At 38.2% G+C, this 23,043-nt stretch overlaps 2 protein-coding genes across 2 annotated transcripts; one reads left to right on the top strand and one right to left on the bottom strand.

Moving 5' to 3' along the window:
- Positions 1-266: 266 nt before the first annotated feature.
- On the bottom strand, positions 267-9,819 carry LOC144652604 (RNA exonuclease 4-like). Its single transcript, XM_078512668.1, has 8 exons — positions 9,511-9,819; positions 8,730-8,842; positions 7,684-7,803; positions 5,601-5,794; positions 3,589-3,677; positions 2,760-2,834; positions 2,128-2,202; positions 267-1,162 (listed from the first exon to the last, which is right to left on the bottom strand). Exons 1-8 carry the CDS (start codon positions 9,706-9,708, stop codon positions 1,031-1,033), a joined length of 996 nt encoding a protein of 331 aa, XP_078368794.1. The 5' UTR covers positions 9,709-9,819; the 3' UTR covers positions 267-1,030.
- Positions 9,820-9,894: 75 nt separating this feature from the next.
- Positions 9,895-22,775, top strand: LOC144652560 (sorting nexin-33-like). The gene is made up of 17 exons (XM_078512612.1): positions 9,895-10,074; positions 10,166-10,252; positions 10,365-10,439; positions 12,547-12,779; positions 13,780-13,876; positions 15,332-15,457; positions 15,972-16,086; positions 16,502-16,635; positions 17,802-17,905; positions 18,104-18,207; positions 18,853-18,933; positions 19,234-19,310; positions 19,825-19,914; positions 19,994-20,050; positions 20,426-20,483; positions 21,321-21,412; positions 22,565-22,775. The coding sequence occupies exons 1-17, from the start codon at positions 10,051-10,053 to the stop codon at positions 22,613-22,615; spliced, it is 1,605 nt and encodes a 534-aa protein (XP_078368738.1). The 5' UTR covers positions 9,895-10,050; the 3' UTR covers positions 22,616-22,775.
- Positions 22,776-23,043: the final 268 nt, after the last annotated feature.

The raw sequence follows: 23,043 nt of genomic DNA on the forward strand, positions 1-23,043 counted from the left end.
CGGATCCACAAAATGCGAGACGTTTTGGACTATACTTAGAGTGTTTGAAATGTATTTAATGTTATCAGAATTCTTTGGGGAAAAGCCGGCCCTACAGCCTGTATTTGCATAATTTGCAAATAGTTTTCATTGTTTCCTCGACCTTCTGTAAAACTTTTATTCAATGGAAAGTATAAATGTTCACCAAGTTAAGAAACAAACTAATGCGTTTGTTTTGAGAGTTGCACATTATGACTCCTTAGTCATAATTTTACCGCAAAGTGTATTTGTGTAAACGGCCAGGCATATAAATTTCAATAAACTATCCTTTCTATCAATGACGATCATTTCATCGTTTGAACTGGGCCAAATAGAACCAAAGGTTAGTTAGGTTGTATTAACATAGCGGAATAACCTGCTTTTGACCAAAGTCAGAAGAGCTTATTTATAGACTCGTAAAGGAATGAGAGATTGACATCACTTTGGCCAATCGCAAAGGACACAAGCAATCCAGTCAACCAACCAAAACTCGAAGCAAATACATGCACATGTCGCCGGCACGAAGCGTCAAAAATGTGCCAAAGCACGTTACGATTGGTTTTGTTTTTACTTCTGATTGGTTGAGAAAATGGTGCGAAGCAAACGAAAAATCTTATCACTTTATCCGCAAAAATTTCTGTGGAAAAGATTGTCAATGCACGAGAGTGAATTCTTGGGGCATAACTATTTATTAGCAGTGCATTCATTTTGTCTGTTAGACGCATTTTTCTGTAAATAGGGGCAGTTTCTTTTGAGGAAACTGTGAAACTTTTTTTTCTGAGGAAACTCTTAACTGCCATAGCAGTCTCTTAATTCTTTTTGTCCCACTGTTACACAACACTCTTAAAGGTGAAACGTTAGCTTGTTGTCATGGAGATAAGTCATGCAACCAAGCATTACTCCAGCGAAAAAACTGCTGGTTCAGTCAATTGTCTTGCACAGGAAAACAAACCGATAGCGTGTGGTTGACCTGTGGCACACATTTGTACACCAATCCTGTGGCACTCTGCTGCTATCTATCGTGATTCCTGTCCACTTGTTTATTTGCATGTCCTTTCTTTGAATACTTGAATTCTTTTAACTGTCTTTCCCACTGTTTCCTGTGAAGTGTGTAGAGCTTCATGGCTACTTGTGCATCTTGTACCTGTGAACGCGGTAAATTGATCAAATGAGAATAAATTTGGCAAAAACACGACACTCTAGAGTTTTCGGCAGATGCATCTGCCATCTTCAGTGTGGAATGAACAAGGTGTGCAGTAAAGTATAGATAGTGAAGAAAATTACAATGATAATGGTAATAATTAGAGAAATAACAAAAGTCATGAAAAAATTAAACAGAAAGTTCACTGCTATTATTCAGACAAATGAGAATATCTTTTAACCTCCTCAGCTCCAAGTTGAGTTATAAATTCTCCTAACTCATTGCCAGTTTTTTGTTTTGCTCTGAGCTGTGAGAATTTTGATTTGCGTCAATAAAATATCAGCTACATGATGTTGTTTTTATTCTCATCACCTCTTTGTTGACAACATTTTTCCCTGGTCTCTCCCCCCCCCCCCCCCCCCCTGGTCTACACTCTCACAGGGAAACTTGGCATTGTGGCCTTATCGCTAGCACGCTCAACTCCGAGTCGAACGTCCTGGGATCGAGCCCTGGCCTGGGTGCTGCATTGTGTTCTTGGGCAAGACACTTTACTCTCACAGTGTCTCTCTCCACCCAGGTGTATAAATGGGTATCTGCACATTTACTGCTGGGGGGTAACCCTGCGATGGACTAGCATCCCATCCAAGGGGAGTAGCAATACTCCAAGTCGCTTTATGCTATGGAAACCAGGATAAGCTCCCGCTGAAAGGGCCACTTGGCTCGGACACAGACTTTACCTTACACTCTCGCAGCACACAGAAATGACGCCATAAAATGTTCAAAACTTAATTGTAACTGCAAGTCGTTAGGCAAGTGGCTTCACTGCAAACGATTTTGTGGCGTCATTTCTGTAGTCAAAACATATTTAGTAGAGGGGACTAACAGTAACTATGGCCTAAGAGTGTAGACCATGCAAAAATGTGGTGATTTATTGTAGACAAATTAGTAATATTGTAAGTTATACTTACAGAAGAATGCTCTCTTTCTTGGATGCTGATATTGAGAATTTGTTTGGCAAGATTTCGTAATGAAGGTCTTTTACTCTACAAATCAACAAAGATACAAAAGTTGAAATAATAAATAACAATAGTGTTCTTGGGTGTAAATAAATTATTGCCCAACTCAGCTTGAGCCTGCTGAATTCTCTATTTTTGCCCTCAAAATATGCCACAATGGCCAATGAAATTATAATTAATAATAATATATTATTATTCAACACATGCACACGCTGCCCAAATATGGTCAAATTTTACATGAAGGTTGTCAAGAATCGTCCAAAATCTTGGAAATGCTGCACAACCCCATTTTTGTCTAGCTGCAAAATGTATTTTGTTAACAATTTGTTGAATAATAAAACAATTATCCTGCTCAATCTTGCTCATCTGACTTTATCAGTCGATATTCTGTGCAATTTTGCAGGATAATTGTTAATAAGTTGAACGTAGACTAGACATAACAAGAAATTTGTCACTAAGATTTCAACACAGGAATTAACATGCAAATCTCCAGGAAATTCTATCTTATACACGATCTACATATTGTTTCCTACAAGTACTCTCTCTTTACATTTTTCTATAGGATGATACTCATAACTACTCACCTTAACTATTTCTTGAAATGGTTTGTATTTGGCTGTGTCTCGAATATTTTTACGAGGATGATCAAGAAGCAACACCTGCAAAATACACAGTTTAAATTATTACACCTTGATCATCAAAGGAGCAATGCTATCATTATTATCATCATCATCAGTATCGTCATCATCATTTTAGACTGTCCACAGCCTCTCGATTTTTCAACGCAAAAAAGCAAATGAAGCGATCCGTTTTGTGCTTGCGTCCAGTTTCCTCACCATTCTCACTGCACGTTCATCCATTTAAAAAAAAAAAACAAGAAAAATAGAGAGATGTGGACAGTCTATCATCATTTTATTATCATGATCATGATCTTCGTCATCATCACCATCGTCATCATTATCATTACTGTCCATTCCTTTTAGATACCAAAGAACATTGGCAATGCTTGTCCAGTAATTGGCAAAGATATTGTAGACTTCTGTATTTTAATTTTAGAATGAGTGCCACTAGTTTATCAGTTTCCTACTGTTGTGTGCCACTCAGCAGTATGAAACACAAATTCTTGTACCACGAGTCTTTGTTCATTAGTGTGTAGGCTTTATGAAATGAAAGCAACTGTCAAAAACTCCATTGCAGAATAGATTTTGATTTGTTTTGAAAACAATAAAAATGGCCAGAAGTAAAACACCAGGGAGTTCATTGAGCCATGTGTTTGAAAGCTAGGGATGTGCTATTCAACTGGAAGTCTAATTTTTTGGACTTCCAATCAGAACTTTCCAGGATCGCTCATTTCCCGACTGCTGGTCGAGGGGAAAAGATACCTTAGGAAGGGGTTGGTATAAATCAACTAACCTCAAGGTCGTTCTTTAAAGCATGACCGACGAGTATTTTTCCTTCAAGAAGTTTTGATACTCTAAGTTGAACTGTCTTGAAATCTGGAGCTAAAATAAGGGAGAGCACAAATTAAAAAAGGACAGATTTAACTTAAAAATTAGAAGGTATCAGTCTATCATGTCATAATAAAAGGCCTTACACATGATGAGGTCATATGCACAAAATTTACCACCAAGCCCACTTTACCCAAATTCTTCCCAACCCTCTGCCACCTTCAGGAAGTTTTCATGTGGGTATTTTCTTAACTGGTTTCATCTTTGCTGTTTTGGGAATTTGTTTATGATAAAATTTTCAAGTTTGCACTCGAAAAGCGAGGCTCTGTGGTGAACCTAACCAGTCTGATGTAAACATGTATAAGGGCTATGTATTGTATCTGTCAGTGTGTATATTTTGACGTAATGCCAAAAACAATCCAATAGGATAGTTATTTCAGCTACATTTTTTAATTAAAATTCAATAATGATTCGATTAAGTGCCCGGGGCACTTATTTACTTTTGGCACCTTAAGGGAGGGCACTTATTCGAGACAGGGCGCTTATTCGGGACAGGGCGCTTATTTAATTTTTTGAGAAACAACCAAATGTTCAAAACAAAGCTTTAATAAATATTAAAATAACTAACAATAACAGAAACTGTAACAGTAACAAATTGTTGAAATTTCATTTACTTTTTAAAGAATTGTTCCTTTTTGCAGTTAATATATACATGAACGGTATGGTGAATGTTCATAAGTTTATCTTTTCGACGTCGATAACTTCAGTAGAGGCGGTTATCCACAATAGAGGGCTTATTAGATAGGGGCGCTTATAAGAATGGGGACGCTTATTAGAATGGGGGCGCTAATTGGAATAGGGGCGCTTATTAACAAAAACACATTCAAAGGAGGCGCTTATTCGGAAGGGGGCGCTTATTGGAAGGAGGGCGCTAAATTGAATCACTACGGTACCCAAGATCCTGTAAAACAAAATTGGATCTGAGAAAAGTTAATACTTACTTCTCAATTTAAGCATTGTTACACTTTGGATGGCCATGACTAAACTTGTGGCTTTGAGATCGAGACATAGCTGCCTAATGCTTAGTCTTAAACAGTGATCATGAGTTATGGGTTTATATCAGGGTAAACTGCAATGGACTAAGAATCTCATGGAGGAGTGCAGGAATAATATTCTCCTGGTAAAGTCTGGGGCTTATCTTCAGTTGGTATCTGTAACATTAAGCCACTGGGAATATGGAATATTTCTGCCAGACTGTTTCACCGTCGATTTTTACTTGTTGTTCTCCAGTTAAGAGTGTATTGCGACAAGCACTACAATGAAGCTTTTCGGGGGGAGCAGGGGTGGCACAGTGGTGAGAGCGCTCGCCTCTCACCAATGTGGCCCGGGTTCGATTCCGGCCAGGTGCCATATGTGGGTTGAGTTTGTTGTTGGTCTCGTTCCTGCTCCGAGGGTTTTTCTCCGGGTTCTCCGGTTTTCCTCTCTCCACAAAAATCAACACTCCAAATTCCAATTCGATCTTGGATGCACGTACACGTCTTTACGAGCTCCCGAGCTCTTCTGTTTCACGTGGGTAAATAAATTACATTTTACAAAGCAAAAACAAATGGTCGCAAAGCATATTGGTTGAAGGTGGGCCTTTAAGTATTTCTGGGACTTTTTGTGGGAGGCACGGTGGCCTAATGGTTAGTGCGCCAGACTCGGATCGAGTGGTCCAAGTTCAAGCCCTAGCCTGAGTCACTGTGTTGTGTTCTTGGGCAAGACACTTTACTCTCATAGTGTCTCTCTCCACCCAGGTGAGTAAATGGGTACCGGGGACATAATGCTGGGAGGTGCCCTGCGATGGACTAGCATCTCATTCAGGGGGAAGTAGAAATATTCCTAGCCCCTTAATGCTACGGAAACCAGAATAAAGCTCCGGCAGTGTGGGCCACATGGCTTGTGGCTTCCCTCCCCTCCCCCTATTACTGGACTAACCATTTTTCAAATTTGCAGGTTTTATCCCACTGATAGGAGTGCGATAATCAACCACCTTCTCTTGTGGTGCCACAAAAGAGTCATAGACAACATGACCGTGAGAGTTGACAATGGATACTCTCGCCAGCATGTGTCGCTTGCCATCAAACCCAACCCCAACCATCTCACAGTCCAGAGCAATCTTCTTTGTTAACCTGGTAAAAAATGTACACGAAGACTTATTACTGTCTTTTGTCTAAACTCACTTGAGGTGGTTGTAAAATACAACCCTAATGACAAAATTGAAAATTGGACCACAGCTCCTGACCCTCTTAGTCCACTTGCAATATTAATACAATCATGAACAAGTGTTTCACTAACAGAGTGCAAAAAAAACAGAGTTTGCCCTCAGTTCAGGGAAGTTGGAACCATCATGTGCTTACTCCATTTGCCAACTAGAACATTAAAAATGTTACTTGCCCGTCAGGCAAGTGATTGTTAAAATCCACTAGCCCCGAGCTATTGGACAGGAATGAAGGAGGAATTAAAGTCTCGCACAGCGATCGCGCGCTTTCACCATGTCACGCGTGTTCTGTGAGACACACTCGCACGCGCATAATGTAACCGTTGTAAGCCGTTGGCTTTTTTCAAAACCGAGGAAGGCCGAAGATTCTCGGCCGAAACGTCTTTATAAGAGTTTCAAACAAACGTTGTTTAAAACGTTTGATAACAGACAGTGACAGACAAATATTTGAGTTATGAATATTCCTGACTGCAATTTCAGTGTTTATCGAAGGAGGAATTGTTTAGTTACTTCCCCCCAGCTAGGAGATACGGAAAGAAATGATTTGCATTCACTTGTCTCTGTTCAATCGTTAGCAATTAAAAGGTGGTGAGCAAGAACAACACTTTGGATTTTAGGCTAAATTGTCAACATTCTCAAAACAGCTCCAAATTTTGCATGCGAGTTTGTTTACCTATGCTTAACATTGTCCTGTATAATTTTCATTTTTGAAGTCCTTGCTTCGTTTTTAGCCAAGATATTGAAGTGTTATTCTTGCTTCCTGACTTTCAATTATTCTATTTCATTCCCAGTCATTCTGAAAATGAACTCTTTCTCTGTCTTCTTAATGAACAATAATTCCACTGCACATCTCCTTTGACATTATGTTAGAAAAAGTTTGCTCACAACATACATTTTTTTGTCATATAACCACTCCTTCCCTGCCCTCCAAAGATAACCATTGACCCACCACCATGTCTGTACAATGCGCCAGTCCAGAGTCCAATACAGTAAACACCCGCGTGTAGGAACCTAGTGGTTTAAGAACCTGCTGGCAGAAATTTGCCATTTTAATACCCCAAAATATAAGAACCTGTTTAGCCAAGCAAATTTCAGCAGGTTCTTATATGTGGGTTATAGAAAATTTTTATGAACATTTTTAACAGAACTTCCCAAACTGTATTTACAAATAAAGAAAAGACAGATTCGCATAGACTGTAATTGTCTTCTTTGGACCTTGCATGAGGCTTGAAGCAATACAGTTATGAATAAATGCTGCATAATGAAGGACCAAACCCATTTTTTTTCTTCTCGTACAATAAAAAACTATGGCTCCTCCTTAGAAATTAAGAACCTTATTAAGAACCTACTTAGCCTAAATTACCAATAACAACCCCCAAATACAAGAACCTATTTTGGCAAACTTAGAAAATTGTAGTTCTTACACGCGGGTGTTTACTGTATAATATGCACAGTACATGTTAGAGAGCAAGCAAATGATCTGGTCAGAATTTTGTGAAACTATACAGAAAATTTTGACCGACATGTTTGCTTAATAGTGTCTAATGACATCTCCTGAACAGTGTGCTGAGAAAGTCCTGTCCAATAACCCAAGGCTAGTGGATTTTATTCATCTGCCGAGCGACAATTTTGGACCGTTTTCTTGGCAGATTAAAGTAAGGCCACTGAGAGAGGCCTTTAGTTTGGGCACATAATAGTTTCATTGTCCTTTGCATCATGCTAATAGTAGACATGTTTATTTTGTGATATTTACCATGTCTTACAAAAACAATCAAAATTCAAAATGCCATAATTACAAACCCTTCAAGATTTCCAGTAACCAGTACATCACTACGGCCTCCATTACATGTTTTAATTCTCTTTCCTGTATTTTCTTCAAGATCTTCAGGATCCACATCATCAAACCACACTTCACTGGGGCTAAGAAAAAGACAAATACATGTACATAACCCGGGTATCCAATCGAACAAAATGGAACCAAAAATCAATCGGACCCAATCGAACACCAATCGTTCGATTGAGTTCGGTAATCGAACAAAATCGAACATCTATTTTGCTGTGAGTTCGATTTTCGAACCAATCGAACATAATCGAACACAATCGGGTTCGATTTTGTTCGGAATCTTTCTCTTGATAAGTAAATCACGCAGGACTAATCAAAATCAACTTTTATTGAATGGAATAAATATAAAAACGTCCAGCTATCACTTTAAACGCCCTTCCTTTGGAACCGATCTTCTTAAAAATTCGAAACTCTTCTCCCACATCAACGCTAAAAGAACATTCTTGATAACCTTTTACAGTACATGTAATTTCGATGTATGCAGTCTCCTCTCGGGTCTCCTAGAAATCGCTTCGGGTTCTTGACGCTCTAGACATTTCTGTTTGGGTTGACCAAAGCTTGCAGTGATTCAAAGCCTTTGGCAAAATTTCTTCCAACCACATGGCAGACCTCTGCCCGTGGCTATTGTGCAGACAATCGTCCTATCCCGGGGTATGGCGAATCGCCAATTTAAAGGATCAGGGGAACGGTGCACCGTACAATATGTACGCAGTATAAACAAACAGGAGTTCGGTAATCAAACGTTTGATTGAGTTCGATTGTTGGTTGTTTGGTAATCGAACGTTCGATTGAGTTTGATTGACCAAATTTTATTGTGAGTTTGATTATGTTCGATTACCGAACCCAATCGAACGATTGGTGTTCGATTGAGTTCGATTACCGAACGTTCGATTGGATACCCCAGGACACAATCATCACAGGGGCAGCTATAAGAAATCACTTAGTAGCTTTGTCACACATTCAAGCAACATTTAAAGCAGTAACAGGGAATCAATCAACTTACTTTGCTGCCTTTTCTATGGCATGATTTGGTTTAAACCTTTTCGTGAACGTCTTCTTTCTTCCGGGTTTCACTTCTCCTTTCTCTTCCTTGATCTTTCTTTCTTTTTGAAGCAACTGAACAATTAAATTTAAATGAGATAACCTAAGTTTTTAAAATAGTAAGGATAATAAGTTTACCTTACAGTTCACTAACATGTGAGCTTATAACAATACAGTCAACTCTCTCTTAACGGACACCTCTATAATATAAGATGGACACCTCCATAAGTCGGACACTTAGTGTTGGTCCCATCCCTGCCGTTTTTCACTAATTTTACTGTAATTTAACTCCTTATAAGACAGGCACCTCTCTATGATGGACAGTTCAAGCCGGTCACACAGTGTCCGTTTTAGAGAGAGCTGACTATAAAAAGCTTATTACCCTTAAACCTGAAATTTTGTTTTAAGAACAATTCTCAAATCAAACATAGGATGAGAGTTTACTTTCTTATTTGAAGAAGGCTGTGATTGATTTTAATCACCTGAATTTCATCCTTTTTATTGTAAGAAAATGAACTCTTATCCTATGCTTCGATTTAAGAAATTGTTACGTTCTTAAAACAAGATTTCAGGTTTTAGATTGCTTCAGTACAGTAATAAGGTCTAATAAGCTAAAATCCATCGTGCTTTGAAATGCAAATGCAAGAATATAAACACAACAAACCATGTGCAGCCATTAACAGCTTCTTAAGCGTTCAGCTTAAAAAAAAACTAATTTAGAATCAAAAGAATACAGTGCTAACCGCTTGCAACAACTTCCAGTTAGATGACATTTCCTTAGCGGATTTTGGTAATTGAGGCTGAATAGTCTGGGAAATTTTTCCTTTTGGGTTTCTTTTGCTGGATTTAGCTGTCTTCTTTTCTTTCACATCCTTAAAATTTAAATTACGGTCGTGTTTTCGTTTACGTTTCAAGCTTTGACTTTCACATTCGTCCGCCATCTTGGAAATCTCTTTGTGAATCTGCAATGTTCTTGTACAGAGTTCTCATTGAGCGTGGTATAAGAGAATACCACATGTCCCAGACTCCGCATTGCATGTATGTTTTCACGATTCCGTAACACTCTGAATGTTTTTTTGCAACTGCACGTGTACCTGTAATTACACAAAAGTAACTAAAACTGTTTTACACGTTTAGAAACTTCTTTTTACTATCGTACCCCGCTGAGCTCATCGCTGAGTTCCCAGCATCCGGCAGCAAGTCCAAAGTTTGTTCACGTGACATCAGAACCAAAAATAGCATCGTTTTCGTCGTGAAATGGAGTAATAAGATCCATTTCAAGTATGGCTGTTTCGCCCGGCTGTAAAGTAGGTTATACTTATCTTAGAGAGTTATTCGTCTCACAACAAGACATTTTTCTCTCTGTTATTTCTTCACTGTGTTTATATTATCCTATAGGTTCGTGTGCTGTATGATTTTGAAGGCGATGTTCCTTCTGGGGAGCTCGCTGTATACACGGATGAAGTCTTGACCGTGACTCGAACGGTACGTTCTGTATAAATTTGTAAAACCTCGCAGTGTTTTTATTTGTGCCGGCCTTTTTTCTGTTTGTTTGTTTATTTGTTTGTGATTCTGTTTCGATTGTTTTTTTTGGCAGGATGTCGGTGATGGATGGTGGGAAGGGATTAGCCCTAACGGCTCTAGGGGCTTGTTTCCTGAAGCTTATGTTGAGGTGATTCTTATGAGAATAAGCTTGCTTCAATTTCATTTAATGAAGTCTGTTTATTTGTTAATGAAACTAGAGTCATACTGTTTCACTGAAGTCTTACGCAAGCGAGCATTTCTTATCTTAAAAGACAAGAAACCTAACATTTTTAAAAAATTCCCACATAATATTATAAACGACTATATTGGAAACTTCTCTGGTCGTAATTTTTTTTCTCTTTGCAGTATCAGAATATAAAGTAAGGAAATTTAAGGTTAATTTGGCTGAGGTTTGGCAGCTACTTTTAATCATCGTACTTAAAAAAATTAGTAAATTGTTTGTACATCCACACGTCTGCATTTACTCTTCGATTTCACAGATTACATGTAGTTTAACAATTGTTTGATACTTACACCTGTATCTATCACATGTGTATAAATAGTGTAAAATAGAGTAATTAACAGACTCGAAACAAGAAATGTCTGAAAAGTAATTAATGTCATTTAAACTTACTCTTCACTGCAAAATTAACTAATGTGATATGATAAGGAATTTGTGTATATTTATTTTCAAGATAGAATTTTTCACACGCATCTTTTGTGTGTATAGATCTTGCTTCAAGTTCAAATAAAAATTAACACAAATGAAGTTCAAATAAAAATTAACACAAATGAAGTTTTCAAGATAGTAATATAGCAACTACGTATTGGTTTTTGACCTACTTTGGATTTTAAATGTTGTTGGCATAAACATGCAAGAGACACTTGACACAGAGTTTGTGTGTAATTTTCAAAATATTGTTGTTAACAAGTTCAGCTTGATTACCTATTATTGATATTTGCTATTTTCTAAGTATTGGACGGTTTACATTTTAACGTAAATGTCTATCAAGTTATGGAGGTTAGTATATAGGAAGTTAGGAGTTGCAGCTAAGGAGCAATGTACATGGTAAATTTCATCCTGGGGTGAAATTTGAGCCTGGTTAACCAGACTGAGATTTCAGCTTGGCTTCCAGAACAAATCTCCTTAAAAAATAGATGATTGCGATTTCATGAAGAGAGTTTTAGCCTAGGCTGAAATTTCCAGCCCAGTTTGAGAAACCGGGCTGGATATTTCAGACCAGGCAAACTGGCTGAAAAAACTTATGTAAAGCCCGAGCCAAACAAGGATGAGAGTTAATGAAAATTAAAACTCTCACTCTTGTTTTGGCATGGAACTGCTCTCATGCGCTCTCATGATCATGTGGTCTCATCGACTTTGAACATATTCAATTTTTTTATGAGAGTCAATGAGCGTTTTTTCTTGTTTGGCCCGAGTTGATGGTAGTCGATAAGAGTTGACATAAACCCTCACGAGAGTCAACTCTCATCCTCGTTTGGCCCGGGCTTAAACCTCATCAAATTTCAGCCCCTGGAGGCTGAAAAGTGGAAAGTGATCTTGCAGATGCATAGTGATGCTGTTTTCAATGAAACAAACAACAGGGTTTCTTTTTTAACCCAGGCTGAAATTTGCCATGTAATCACAACAAAATTCCAGCCCACCCCCTTGACCTGAATTTATGCCTTGGCTGAACTTCACCATGTAATAAGTCCCGAAGAGCACCTGCCGGACATGAGCCCACCCAAAACCTCTTATGAAGTTGGATAAGCCTGGCGCCTATAACCAGAATTTTACAGTTTGCTTCTGGGACTGAGTTCTCCCAATCAATAGTATTTATAACCGTTGGTTTTTGTAGAGGGAGGGAAACTGAAGAACCCAGAGAAAAACACTAAAAAAATACTCAGGGCAAGGACAAGAACCAACAGTGACCTTTACCCACATATGATGCCGGGTCTGGGATGTGAACCTTGGCCACATTGGTGGTGATACATGTAATAATAACAATCTTTTATTAGGAAAGCTCCATCACTTAAATGGTTGACAAGGAGGTCCTAACACTAGATATATATTATATAAATTAAAATCTATTAATTAAAATCTATAAATTAGAGCTTAAACCGACCAGCTTTAGTTAGCTCTAGGTTAGAATAGGTTCTATAGGTGGTCACTTACAAGAGTTCTGACTGTAATACATTTTATTATTTGTTCAGTGCTTAACTATGCCAAGATCTAAAGTTCATAATGTTTTCCACAGCTTGCAGACTATTCACCTCCACAGTCAAACAATTTTCACCCACTACCATCGCAACCTATACAAAACCAGGTCTCGGTGGATACAGCAGATGGTTGGGATGACGACTGGGATGATGATGAAACAGTAAGCAGCTACAGCGGCGGCGATCAGGAATCAACAGTTTCATCCTTACCAAGACGAGATACCAACTCAGGAATTGTGAGAACAGGCACCGTGCGTAAGAGTATGAACAGGTAATAATGTGATCTTCTCGCATTAAAGGTGCACTCCAAGCTTTAAAACTGCCAACCAGTTAGCTCTGTTGGTAAAATGCCGAGCTACCGTGCAGGAGGTCTCAGGTTCGAGTCCCAGATCGGACCAACACTCAGGGTCTTAAAATAACTGAGGAGAATGTGCTGCCTTTGCAATCACATCTGCAAATGGTTAGATGTTCTTCTTGGATAAGGACAATAATTAACTGTAGGCCCCATCTCCTGCATCTTCAATGTTATAGTCACTGAGCAGGGGATGTAAAAGAACCCACTCATTGTAAAGAGTAGGGCATGGAGTTCCCTGTGTTTTGGTCTGGTCTTTGCCCACTGTACTGTGTACTGTGAAATGTTTGGAGATGCTACAGTGTATCTGTATAAACCTGAGGGTGAACAAAGTGATGATGATGACGATGACTAATTTGGAATGAACAACTGTTAATAGTGGACAGATCTTGTGCTTCTGTTGTAACTGTTGTGGTACAGTCATGTAAGTGTATAGTGGTTAATTTTATCTATGGTTTAAATTTTTTCAAACCAGTTTAATTTTTATTTCCCTTTGTTCAGATTATGATAATGAACTTAAGACAATGAAAAATCAAAATCAAACTGGTTTGAAAAATTTTAAACCAAATATAAAATTGAACCACAACATAACCATTGTAGTACAGTCACGTAAGTGTATACATGATAAAACAATTTTTACTTTCGAAATTTTCCCATTTTCTTGAACTCGGCTTAAGCACTGACTTTTGCCCTTGCTTTATGTGTGCACAAAGCAAATGCAAATGCAAGCACTTATTAAGCTGCGCATGACAGCCTTCAAAAAAAAAAAAACAGCCTTCATACCTTACATTCCTTGCTCTTGCTTCACACAGTGAACATTACTTGCCTTCGTGCTTGCATTTGCATTCATGTTTACACTGTACACGTGAACTTCAGTATATAGGCTTTATTTATTTAAGTCTACTGTTATTTTTCAAAGGTTTTCACCGTTTGTGAAGTCAGGTGGAGAGGCTTACATTATTGGTGCATCACAGGGAGATGTAAAAATTCCTCACGGCGAGAGAGTCACAATCAGGGTACGTTGTGTTATTTTTCTGTGTACTTATCATTAAATTTCTTCATGCTAAACTAATTTGTCATGATCATAGTGGCTCACAACTATACTTGCCCCGAGGGGGGGGGGGGGACTCGCATATGAAAGTGACGGGAATGTTCGTCGTCTCGCTTAGGGGTGTAAATTTCCGATTTTTGGTCTCGCTTAGGGTGTTCCGGGCAAAACGCCCAAAACGCCAATATTTTTTTTAGCCATAATGGTCTCGTTTAGGGTTACACACGAAGAAATATACAAATATAAACTCCATTCTTAGTTTTTTGGTATCTTTTAGGGGTCAAGAAAAGCTTGAGCCATACCCACATTGGTCTCTTCTAGGGGTTCTTTTCAAAATTTCCGACGAGCATCCCCGTCCTTTCCATGTTGTAGTCCCCCCCCCCCCAGGATACTTGCGGGTGCTGAACTCTGCTTTCTGTGGCATGAAGTGTCTAGAAGTGTTGACACATTGCTGCCCCCCCCCCCCCCCCCCATGGCATGTTACTCCATCACACAACCCACACTAGTATTTTGTCAGATTTGTTTAACAGTTTGCTGGCACCCATTCTGTGCATCTGGGTAGAAAGAGAAGCACTGTGAAATAATAAGGTGTCTTGCCCAAGGACACAGCATGGTGATAAAGACCAGGCCCCAGTTGTTCAAAAGGTGGACAATGTTATCCACTGGATGAATTGATATCTAAGGGATAAGTGTTAACAAAACGACATAATATCCACCGGATAGTGATTTATCCTGTGGATAGCATTAGCCATCCTTTGAACAACTGGGCTCTCAGGTCTTCAACAAATAGTATGTGATTTATATTTTTTTTTTTTTTTTTTTTTTTTTTTTTTTTTTTTTTTTTTTTTTTTTTTTTTTTTTTTTTTGAGCTTCATAACTTAAGTCCAGTATGATAATTAACCACTTGACTACCAAAAACTGGCACAGTGCCAACAAGCTAGGTACAGTATCCCAGCCCCTCTGAAAAATGTTACAGGACTAATAAAGATGTATTTTTCAACAATGACACGAGCATGGGACAGAAAAATTCTGAGTTCCTGACGGAAATCGAACCCATGGCTTCCTAGATACCGGTATCTGGGAGGCCATTAGTTTTCGATTCTTGTCAGGGACTCAGAATTTTTCTTTGTCCCGTGCTCTTGTCATAATTTGTTGAAAAATACATTTTTATTTTAGCACCGAGCTCAAAATTTACCATCTTTTTTATTTATTGTTACACGACATGTTGTCATGTTGAGTCTCCCACTACCTGACACTTGATATATTGATCAAATAAATATCTTGAAACCTTTCAGAATGAAGTAAAAATCAAGGCAGCCAAAAAGTTGTTATAAATTAATCCTGTCATTGTCGAGTTCAGATCCAAATGCAAGTGTTACCTGCAGTGAGCAAAATAAAAAATTGTTTGCTTTTTCTTTTGCAGGAGGATGGAAATAGAATGGCTTGGGGCCAGAGCCAGAATCCATTCACTTGTGTAATTAACGCTCCTGAGAAGAAGAGTAAATTTAAAGGAATGAAGAGTTTTATTGCTTACAACATAACACCAAGTGTAAGTTATGAAATTGAAACAGTGATTGTGACCCAGTCATCATTGAATGTTTGCTCAAACAAGTTTTCATTAAGTACCATAAAAGTTCCCTGGTTATAGACCCATCTGCCTACAAAAAAACACATAAAAATATATCCAGTTAAAAGCCCCCCTGGATATAAGCTCCCCTTTGGTGAATGACAGTACTGAACAGGGCTAAATGTTGCTTGTTATTAAGTTGTTTTATTAATTTGCACATTATAAATGTTATCATTAAATCATCATCATATCATCATCATCATCATCATTATTATGATGATTTTTTTACTTTAAAACATATTTTGATCAACAATGCTGTAGCTTGTTTAGAAATGTTTTTTTTTTACTCCCTACTCGCCTTATAAGCCCCTCCCCTCTCCCGAGATAAGCCCTTCTGTTTATAAGCCCACCCTAAATTCCTTCCTAAGTTGTATAAGCCCAGGGCTTATAAACCAGTATTTTACGGTTTGTTTATGTCAATATCTTTTGTTTTCAGAATACTGGGATTGTTGTCAGCAGACGTTACAAACATTTTGATTGGCTGTATGATCGCTTCGTCGAGAAGTTTACATGCATATCAGTTCCACCATTACCAGACAAGCAAATAACAGGTAGGCTGTACACATAGGGATGTAGCTAAACAAACCACTAAGCCGGCTCATCGCCAACCCCAGCTGGTTTTTCTGGCCTTAGCAGCTCTAAAAGTATACCTGTCTTTGTTTTCATGTGAAATTTCAGTCGGACTTAAGTTCTATTTCAGCCGGTTAAATTAGCCGGCAGCCGGCCCTTAGCCGGTCTGCTTTTTGTTAGCAAAAGGTTGGATGAAAGTGTTTGTTCTAGATCAAACATGGGAAACCATTTAAAATGCAATGTGGAGAGAGGTGGCTAAATGGTTAAACATGCTCTTCGTGATGTTGGACAAAAATTTTTAGTGGGGGCTTTAATCTGGAGCTTGCATAATGATGTTACTCAAGTTGTTCTGAAATTGAGGTACTTTGTTGACTGATGTTTTCCTTTTCCTTCAAGGGAGATTTGGCGAAGAGTTTGTAGAGAAAAGGAAAGAAAAACTACAGCTATGGATAAATAGAATATGTCTTCATCCAGTCTTATCTCAGAGTCTGGTGTTTAAACATTTTATGACATGTGGGGACAATGAAAAGGTGAATAATAGCTGAAATAACACTTTTAAAATGATGCAGCATTAGGTTTGAGTTAAAATTAATTTCTAATGGTGGGTTATTGATAAGTGACAAAACGGATCGCAAAGTTTGTTATCACTAGATCAAAGTCTCTCCGAAACACATAGGTTAAGTCTGTTGTTGAGCCAAGTGACCCATACATCCGGAGCTTCCGGAACATTAAGCGACTAGGAGTATTGCTACTCCCCCTGGATGGGATGCTAGTCCATTGCAAGGGTTGCCCTCCAGCAGTAAATTTGCCGGTACCCATTTATACACCTGGGTGGAGAGAGGCACTGTGAGAGTAAAGTATCTTGCCCAAGAACACAACGCAGTGCCCTGGCCAGGTCTCAAACCTGGGCCGTTCGACTCGGAGTCAAGCATTAGGCCACCGCGCCTCCCACCTTCGAAACATATATTGATGGATAGATAGATAGATCTAGATACTAGATAGTTTATTGATATTTATACATGACAGTCAAAAACTGAATTGCGTAAAAATTTACAAGTTATTAAAAAAGACAACTATTAAAATCTATTATAACTATATTAAAAATTTGCCATGGAAGGAAAAAAGCTATATTTATCTTGTGAAAAATTAATTGGGCATGCCAGGGGCCACGCTGGTGGCTGTTTGTTTTGTTTTGTTTCATTTTGTGGAATACTGTAATTAAGCCATGAGAGGATAAGATTTTTGATAAAATTAATGGAGTTGCGATGTGGACGAAATGAACAAAAATGATGAGAAATACTCAATCATATATTAGTTTATTATGAGCACTTGTAAGTCTCCTAAGACAGATAGCTAATAGTTTAGGGTATATATCCAACCATATGTACATGTTAGGAGCTCATGGATTGGGTCGTCACAAAGTACGAGGCAGCAAGGTGTGCGATCCATTCCGGTTAGCCAAAATAGCACTCCATTTTGTCTACAGTTAGCTTGGGGTTAGTCTTTTTATTTGCAGTAGGAATTTCTGCCTCGCATGCCTTGCTACCTCGATCGGGTACACCTTGCCTGCCTTTATTATGGGGGGGTGCCGGGCCCCCCGCCTAAATGAAAAACTGACTCAGGGTTAATTAGGAACGGATTTAAAATAAAAACTGGCTCAAACTTTCAAATACAAAAATGTTTTGTCATTTGTTAGGAATGGAAGCAAGGGAAAAGAAAAGCAGAGTGTGATAAGCTTGTTGGTGCATCATTCTTCATAACAGTGGACTGTCCACCACAAAGATTAGAACTGCTGGCAGTGTAAGAGAAGATTCTTCATTCACAATATATTTGCCTCTTTAATATAAGCACTTCAGTTTCTGATCAAGATGAAAAAACATCAATCCTGAATATTAAAAAAAACATGGTTCAATTAACTTTCACTATAAATTTGAGACTTTTTTTCTGTGACATGGGTTTTTCACTGCAGTAACATGTTCATTTCTTTTTATCTGTTAGTGAAAATCAAATGGAACAATTTGGAAGATTTATAAAAAATACAGATGAGAGTGTCAAGGCAATTCAAGACCGAGGTCAAGTGCACTGTGAAAAGTGCCAAGGATGTAAGTCACGTGATATGAAATTTTTGCCTAGAAATGTTGAATCACCGGTTCTGCATAATCTGCGAGCCACCATGTGAGCCATGTGAGGCATGCGAGCCATGACTAATAAAATTATAAAAATACCAGCTTACCTCGCTTTGCAAACCTCTTTCTTTGATTGGTCTTGGAAGTCAAATTAAATTTTCGAGTTGGAATTATGGGCTGGATTGTCAGGTTTGCTTGCGGTTAGCTCCACTTCGTTTTGCTTGTAGTTCCATCCCTGTTTGCTTGTGGTTAGCTCCACTCCCGTTTACTTGCGATTAGTTTTACTCCAGTTTGCTTGCGGTTAACTTTCACTCCGGTTTGCTTGCGGTTAGTTCCACTTTGGTTTGTTTGCGTTAGTTCCACCTTGGTTTGCTTGCAGTTAGTTCCACCTTGGTTTGTTTGCAGTTAGTTCCACCTTGGTTTGCTTGCGGTTAGTTCCACCTTGAATCACCTATGTATCATGGTTCTGTCTGATTAGACCCTTCAACAATTATAAAACCCCTAACAGAGAAACATATCACAATGAGAGCAATTACAGATATTACCAGTAGATGAAACTGTTGTTCGTTAGTTGAGCTTGAACCTGAAACATTTTTTTATATTTGGTTTTCTCCTTGACAGCTTACAGGACTGAGTATAAGAAAATTGGTAGTACATTTGGATCTCTCAGTGCAGCTTTTGCTATTGATGTAGATTCAGAAAGTAAGTGTCCCCTGTCTCTTATAGAAACATTTTATCTTTTGTATTATTTTGTCTAAAATTGCAACTGGGATAAATTTCTTGACAAAGAATTTATAATTTTCCCCTTCCCTTTCTCTCTCTCCTCCTCTCTTCCCCTACTTGGCCTACCCCCTCCCCTCTCCCCTTTTGCTCTATTTCCCCCTCCCCTCCTTCTTCCTCCTCTCTCCCACCTCCATATCCCCCTTCCCTCCCTCTCTCCTCACTTCCCTCTCCCCACTTCCCAGACCTGTAACACTTTTGCTCCTTTGTACCTCTGCACAGGTTCAAGTCAATTAACACAAGCAATAGAACATACAGGAAAAACATATGATGATATTGGAGAAATGATTGCTGAACAGGTTTGTAAGATTTAACCATGAAATGCTGGATATAAGCCCTGAGCTTATAGAACTCCATAAGGGTTTTTACTGTATATCTGGGCCGAGTGGTGGGTGTTACAAATGGTTAAAAAATCTTTTTGGAAAAGATCTGGCAAGCAACCGTTCATAATAATTATCAGGCTATGATAAGTGATATAATTATTACAAAGAAGCCTCTTTTCGAAAAAAAGAATAACAGAACAGTGATATGTTAAAATAAGTCATAAGTCAAGAGGGATTTTTCTCATTGTCAAGGTTATTATTTAGATATATAGTTATGATTCTTTGTAGTTAAATCCCGATAACTCGAACCTTCAAGGGAAATAAAAAAAGGTTAGAGTTATTGGGAGTTTGAGTTATCAAGAGCAGAATTAGTAAGAAAACGACCTGGAGGGGAATCGGAAAAGGTTCGAGTTAGTGGGAGGTTCAAGTTATTGAGGGTTCCAGTTATTGGGATTCAATTGTATTTTAAATTTCAACACTTTTTTTTCAGCCAAAGAATGATTTTATACCATTCATAGAAGGACTGAAAGAGTATTCTGGGATGCTAAGTACATATCCAGATGTATTACAAGTTCACAAGGTACATTATTTCTGTCCCTGAAGGTTTTTACTCAATTTGTAGGGTATTTTGAGTTACAAGTCTGTTTCTTTTTTGATAGGGCACAATTGGCAAGGTGAAAGAGTGCCAGAGACTTAAGGATGAGGAAAAAATGGAGGTATAATTATATAGAATTGTATAACACATGTTCCTGAGCCTTTTTTCATCTGTCTGACACTTGTTGTAATTTTTTTTTTACAAGTTGCTTTTGGCCAATAGGTCTTGACAGCAAGCCATGCAAGTCATTTCGGTTAACACACTGGTTAGCCTGAATCTATAGCACTCCAGTTAGCCTGCAGTTAGCTTAGGTAGCTTGCAGTTAGCCTTTTATTGGGATAAGGGATTGTAGGGGTTATATACATGTATAGGAATTATATTATATTACTGGTAATAAATAACTGGTCCATACAGTGGTATATTGTTTATTTTAGTACTTCATCTTTTTACTTTTTTGTCTGTTAAATTTGTTAATTTACATGTTCTTGTTTTGCAGGATTCTACATTTGAAGAAATAAGATCACGTGCTGACACCATAACAAATGTATCATTTGGTAAGTGGACAATAAATAAATATATTTAGAGAGGAAGCCATGTCAGCTCTAGCTAGTTTTCATGCTGGTTCTCTATATCCAGATCAATTTGGAATTTTGGAAATGTTGGTTTTTTGTGGAGGGAGGATAACCGGAGAACCTGGATAAAAACCCTTGGAGCAAGGACGAAGACCAACAACAAACTCAACCCACACTACTTTGACATCAGGTCCGGGAATTAAGCCCGGGCCATGGGTGGGAGGCGAGCGCTCTCACCCCCATCCCAGCTCCCCATAATCCCCACAATCGTGAGTTACATGTAGGTTTTGTTTCACTGAGATGCAGCTATTATGTCCAGTATTTCCTGATAAAACTGAGCAGTTGAAAGATAAAGTTGTTGTGTGTGTAGTTGTTCTTTTAGCTCAAAATAGAAAAACAGGAAAGTTGCATAGAATCAAAATGGATCACTAAAAACACCTGAAATTCCCATAATTATTGTGCTCCAAGACACCAGAAATAAGTTTGTGTATAGTAAGTGGCATTAGATGCATGGTCATTGGTGGCCTAATGGCTAGCGTGCTGGACTCCGGAACAAGCGGTTCAGGTTCAAGCCCTGGCTGGGGTCACTGTGTTGTGTTCTTAGTGCCCCTCTTCACCCAGGTGTATGGGGGCCAGGGGTAACACTGCAATGGACTAGCATCACATCCAGAGGGAGTAGAAATACTCCTTGTTCCTTCATGCTTCAAAAACCAGGACAAGCTCCGGCCTGATGGGCCACTAGGCTCATTCCAGACTTTACCTTTTAGTAAGTGGCATTTATAATGTTGAAACATTTTTTCGACTTTTTTGTGTTGACAGCTGAAATGAGTCACTTTCATGATCAAAAAGTTGCAGACTTCAAAAACATGATGCAACATTTTCTTCAAGAACAAATAAGTTATCACCACAGGGTAAGGTCTTTGTCAGTTTTGTCATTATTTTGTCTTCTGTCTTGTTACCAATATATCTTCTATATAAAAAACCCGGGGGGGGGGGGGGGAGGCACTCCCTATATTGGCCTATACGGGGAGGCTCCACCTGTAAGTGGTACCTTTTTCAGGCTTCAGATATATAAAAGGGTATGGATTTCACAAGTTAAGGTATATGAGAGTAGGGATATAGCTTATTTCAGGTATTCAAAAGGTCGTAAAAGGGCCTTCAATTAAAATATTTCGAACAGACGCACCTTATGGAGGTATCATTTAAATTTATTAAACGCTGCATAAAAATGACATCAAGACTTCCTGTTTTAGGCATATGTCATGTCTTTTCGGTATATGAAAGGGGTACCTTTTTTCAATAAAAGGTATACAGAAGGGGTGCCTTTTCTGTGAAAATGGTATAATTATAAAAGGGGTTGGACCTTGGGGCGGAGCCTCCCCAAACACAATGTTTTTGAGTAGCCCCCCCCCCCCCCCGGATAAAAAAAAAGAGGGTGGTAAAGAGGTTAGGTAAGGAAACTTTATCAGCAGGCAGGTTCATGCATTGGCAATGTAATTTATCACACACAGTCTTACACTTACTACCTTATTATAGGAATATAACGAAGCATTTTAACAACGCGAACAAAATTTACGCATAATAAAATTAACGCGAATTTAAGAAAAGTTCTGGTTAAATCCTTATAGTAAACGTGTTTACATCAATAAAATTAACGCGAATTTTTTAAATTCGCGTTAATAACATGTATCGTTAATTTTCTATAATAAGGTAGACAATTTTTTGAAAGGGAGAATCATAGTGCACAGTCGCATTTCACAAGAAAAAAAACAACAGTCATTTTTACAATTCTCAAGGAAAAAAGTCAATTTTTTTCCAGGCGAGCTATGTAGCAAAAAAGTTACTGTAGTCTTGAGCCCTGCAGATTAATAATAATTTAATAATTTGTTATAGTTTGGATTAATTTCAGAATTGCATGGTACAGTTTTGAAAAAAAAAATATAACTTGCAGCACATACGCCCTGCTGGTGGTAATGTCTTAACTGATTTGATAAGTGATACCTAAATGATTATTAAGTTTTCTTGGTTATAATTTATTATTATTCTTTTTCTGTCTTTCCCAGGTCATACAAAAGCTTGAAGACTCGCTACGGATGTATGATCATATTCAATAAATTAGCATTCCAACAGTCATAATTGTATTTCAAGTAAAAAAAGGCATGCATTTTTATATCCAAGGTAGCCAAAAAAAATAGAATAACAGTAATTCATCTTTTTGACAAAACAAGTATTATGAAGAGGTAGGAATTGTCTGTTGGTATGTCGCGATGATTTTTTTAACCTTCTGCTAACAGATGCATCCTGTTGGTAGACAACTCCCATAATTATGTGGATACTTAATGCTGGTTTTCACTAGCAAGTCAGAAAGCGCACTTAGGATTACAATCTTGTGAAAATCAAACTGACGAAGTCATTAGCAGAGTTCTGATTCTGCTTAGAGCAGTTTTCAATTGAGTGTCATAAAACCAAAACTAAAGTGGCCAATCACAAAGTACACAGACAATCCAGTGAACCAATCAAAACTCCAAGCAAAAACATGTAG

Source organism: Oculina patagonica, chromosome 4 (genome assembly GCF_052425735.1).
Source record: "Oculina patagonica isolate OP01 chromosome 4, crgOcupat, whole genome shotgun sequence".
NCBI lineage: Eukaryota > Metazoa > Cnidaria > Anthozoa > Scleractinia > Oculinidae > Oculina > Oculina patagonica.